The 4,995-nt window shown below is 28.0% G+C and overlaps 1 protein-coding gene across 1 annotated transcript in view; it reads right to left on the bottom strand.

The window, feature by feature from the left end:
* Positions 1–4,995, bottom strand: part of LOTGIDRAFT_175649 (hypothetical protein) — a gene marked incomplete at both ends in the record, with an annotated part of 57,800 nt that overhangs the window by 17,753 nt on the left and 35,052 nt on the right. The window contains 8 exons of the mRNA XM_009058148.1: positions 1,312–1,443; positions 1,815–1,935; positions 2,259–2,387; positions 2,739–2,835; positions 2,958–3,019; positions 3,387–3,504; positions 3,702–4,172; positions 4,380–4,458. Of these exons, the coding sequence (XP_009056396.1) occupies positions 1,312–1,443; positions 1,815–1,935; positions 2,259–2,387; positions 2,739–2,835; positions 2,958–3,019; positions 3,387–3,504; positions 3,702–4,172; positions 4,380–4,458 (1,209 nt within the window). The remainder of the gene's footprint in view (positions 1–1,311; positions 1,444–1,814; positions 1,936–2,258; positions 2,388–2,738; positions 2,836–2,957; positions 3,020–3,386; positions 3,505–3,701; positions 4,173–4,379; positions 4,459–4,995) is intronic.

The raw sequence follows: 4,995 nt of genomic DNA, 5'->3' as shown, positions 1-4,995 counted from the left end.
ATATACATTATTATACAGCAATATACATTAAAATACAGCAATATACGTTATTATACAGTAATATAGCATTATTATACAGATATATGCATTATTATACAGTAATATATATTATTATACAGTAATATACATTATTATACAGTAATATACATTATTATACAGTAATATACATTATTATACAGTAATATACTTTATTTTACAGAAAAATGCATTATTATACAGCAATGTACATTATTATACAGTAACATACATTATTATACAGTAATATACATTATTATACAGCAATATACATTATTATACAGATATATGCATTATTATACAGACATATGCATTATTATACAGAAAAATGCATTATTATACAGTAATATACATTATTATACAGAAAAATGCATTATTATACAGCAATGTACATTATTATATAGAAATATACATTAATATACAGCAATATACATTATTATACAGTAATATACATTATTATACAGCAATATACATTATTATACAGTAATATACATTATTATACAGTAATATACATTATTATACAGCAATATACATTATTATACAGATATATGCATTATTATACAGACATATGCATTATTATACAGAAAAATGCATTATTATACACCAATGTACATTATTATATAGAAATATACATTAATATACAGTAACATACATTATTATACAGTAACATACATTATTATACAGCAATATACATTATTATACAGTAATATACATTATTATACAGCATTATACATTATTATACAGTAATATACATTATTATACAGTAATATACATTATTATACAGTAATATACATTATTATACAGTAATATACATTATTATACAGTAACATACATTATTATACAGCAATATACATTATTAAACACTAATATACATTATTATACAGTAATATACATTATTATACATTATTATACAGTAATCTACATTATTATACAGTAATATACATTATTATACAGTAATCTACATTATTATACAGCATTATACATTATTATACAGCAATATACATTATTAAACAGTAATATACATTATTATACAGCAATATACATTATTATACAGTAATATACATTATTATACAGCAATATACATTATTATACAGTAATATACATTATTATACAGTAATATACATTATTATACTGCAATATACATTATTATACAGAAATATACATTATTATACACTAATATACATTTTTATACAGAAATATACATTATTATACAGATATATAGATTTTTATACAGAAATATACATTTTTATACAGAAATATACATGAGCTATTGAAATCAAACTAACGATTTCTCACCTGAGATAAGTATCTTTTCGAGACGTCTGCATGACGGAAATAAATTCCTACTTTATCAACACAAACAGCTGATGGTTTCTGCCAGCCGTCGATTTTTATTAACAGCTGGTTGTGATACATTTCATGAGTTTTCTGAAAATAAAATGTTAACATCAATATGTATACTGGGTATATTAAAATATTAAATGAGTGATGAAATACATCTTTATTTTTCACTATCTAACAATGATTATATTATATTTCATAGGTTTTCTCATAATTAAACATAGTTATGTAAGATTTATATGCCAGTGTTCCAGATTTAAGAAGTTCAACCAAAAACAATTATTAATAAAATCTTTGTTCTTCAAATCATTGCTTGTTAAGAGGTTTATCCAAGGACCAGCTGGTAGACAGGATCCTTGTGAACCTTATAGTTGTGTTAGTTGTAAAATCAGTGCCAAGTGGTTTCGTCAAGAACAAGCTTGTTGACAGGATCTCTGAGAACCTAAGCCCTAACTTACCTTATGTCTGGCCTTTTCTTTCCGAGTAAATTTAAACGGAACTTCCTGGTCGGGTAAAACATTGTTCCAGTTCTCAGCTCTAATGTTTCTGTCATCTAATTGTCGGGATTCATTCTGGCTACTGGAACAGAAAATAAAATCAAATTTGTTGCATAAAGGAATGTAGTGTAATATTTTGTTCCTCAAGATGGACCAAGTCATCCCCTGCACATTTTCAGAAGAACAGCCTGCTGAATCTGAATACATTTCATATCATTTTCATTTATTTTATTATCATCATATCATGATCAGAGTTACACCTTACTTTTCTCTTTCAGATTTACCTTACTTTTCTCTTTCAGATTTACATTACTTTTCTGTTTCAGATTTGGCTTCAAAAATTTAGGATCATGTAACTTTGAGTTTGTTATAGGATATTGGAATATATTAATTATTGACACCAACCTAGTAGGGGTGGTAGTAGCTGTAGTAAACTGTATTTTACAACCTGTCTTATTGATCAATTTATACGGTATAAACGGTGAACGACGTTTCGGTACTTGACCCCCGTTTTCACCATTTTCATTTTCCTCACTATAGATACAAAATAAAAAACAAAATTAAATTTTAATGGTAAAACACATTTCCTCATAATAAAGTAACTCAGATGATGTGCTCTCTGCAAAACAAAACCTGAAATTCAAAAGCCAAACGAAAGAATACCAAAGTCTCAAAGCCAGTCCGAAAATCCAGTGACAGGACAAAATCAGGTGTCCCAGAAAGAGTGAGTATTCTCTGCATTGTGCACGACACACACCAATATCTAGATAATCAGTTTCAATGTAGGGGAAATGAGACCGATAAAAATTGAATATTCCAGGAATAATATTAGTCACAAATTAGCAAATGGTGGTCTATACCCAACCTAAATGAAACATTACATACCAGGTTTGTTTGGTATAATCTTCTGTCCATGTTCCCTTCGTTTCGTTATATTGTTTTAACAGTGTACTGGTAATATTCAGGTTCAATACATCAGGGGCTACAAAATATATAAATTTCACTTCAAATTGACCTTGAATGTTACATTCCTTTTCTGAAGTTAAAAACACCTTGTTGAGTCCCATCAATTATCGGATATATTGTGTAGAAGAATTAACTTACATGAAACTTGAACTGCCAGTTTTTCTTTCGGTTCTGTGTATGATTTCCATTCAATATAACATCTGGAATATAATAAAAAAAAGTTTCACACTTCTGAGTAACAACAACAGGCTTTTTCGTTTCTGTTTTAATATTTCTATCATCTAGAATTTATATGAGACAATAACAGAGTAATGTGATATCTCAAAATATCTACAGAATTAATCATAACTCTTATAAATATCAAACAATCATTATCATTTTGTAACTTGTGTGTGGTATTTATACTCAAACTATAAAACTAAGAATTAATAGAGAATATTCTGAATTACTTATGTTATAGTAACGTCCTCTCGACTTTACCATCATTTGGTACAGTTAAAACTCAGCCAACCAAGCTGAAGTAATGTTCTAATATAAGAGATAGGGATTTTATAAAATATAACTTACGGCCAGGGTTCTAAGAATGGCTCCCATCCTGATAAGTTCCTGTTATAATAGGAACCTATAATATGTAACTTGGCTTTACCTTCAATATTGGGCTCCTGGTTTTGACTGATATCTATTCCTATAATAAAATAGAACAATTCTACCTCAATATTTATCATCATAAATAACTGAAATAAATATCTGTACTACTTTTCAAAAAGAGAATTATAAAAATGTATCTGTAGAGGGATTTCTAGCGTGCACGGAATGTTGTGTTTTGGGTCTTGGAATATTATAACCTTTAATTAATAGGTAATAAAACCCTTTCCCTCTCACTGACTAGATTAAACACCAACACTGATAACACTGATAACACTGATAACACTGATAACACTGATAACACTGATAACACTGATAACAATGATAACACTGATAACACTGATAACAATGATAACAATGATAACAATGATAACACTGATAACACTGATAACACTGATAACAATGATAACACTGATAACACTGATAACACTGATAACAATGATAACACTGATAACACTGATAACAATGATAACACTGATAACACTGATAACACTGATAACAATGATAACAATGATAACACTGATAACACTGATAACACTGATAACACTGATAACAATGATAACACTGATAACAATGATAACACTGATAACAATGATAACAATGATAACACTGATAACAATGATAACACTGATAACAATGATAACAATGATAACAATGATAACACTGATAACACTGATAACACTGATAACAATGATAACACTGATAACACTGATAACAATGATAACACTATATAAATAAAACACTATTATGGATATACTACTCCTCTTTAATTTAAGCAACATTTCAATTTGCATACTATATTTACAATGTAGATCAACTAATCAACAATCTGAAATGTAAAACGTAAACTCGAATTCCCAACAACATATTAGTGAAACATTATTTGCAGCTAATGAACTTTGAATAATATCTCACCATTAATGGAAATTTCAGCCAATGGAACGTCAGCCCCGCAGTCATCAATAAGACAGAAATATACACTAGTAGCTTTAATCTGAAATATATTATATCGTTATTATTATCTGAGATTCCTCAATCATCTTTACTTTCTTTATATCTCAGTTTTCTCATTTTTCTCATAAGTTTTAAGTCCAATATTGGACTTGAAGATTGTTTTGAATCAGGCATTGGCAGATTATGATGAGCTCTTGTCAATTAGCTAATAGTTAAGTCCTACATCGAAAATTGACCTCCATATAAAAAAGATGTCCTCATGAGGATTGTGTATCTGAAGTATGTGTCTGTATCTCTTGTCAATTACTAGATTTTGTCAAACACTTAAGAATTAAACGTTGATATCAATAGCATAATTAGTGTGTTAACACAGTTGATCATACCACAAACATATATAACTGATTTCAACATTTATTCAGTTTATCACCAGATCAATTTCAGCACAGGTCCTTCAGAAAAAAAACATTTACATCATGGCTAAAATAATTTAAAATATTTTCCTTACCTCTACACCAGTTAAGGCAAAGTCAGAATTTTTCTCTTTCTTGGAGATGATTTTGGCGTGTTTGGTAACCAC

The sequence above is a fragment of the Lottia gigantea genome (genome assembly GCF_000327385.1).
Source record: "Lottia gigantea unplaced genomic scaffold LOTGIsca_329, whole genome shotgun sequence".
Classification (NCBI taxonomy): Eukaryota; Metazoa; Mollusca; class Gastropoda; family Lottiidae; genus Lottia; species Lottia gigantea.
Note: the sequence above shows the minus strand (reverse complement) of the source record. Positions and strands in the feature narration are given on the sequence as shown.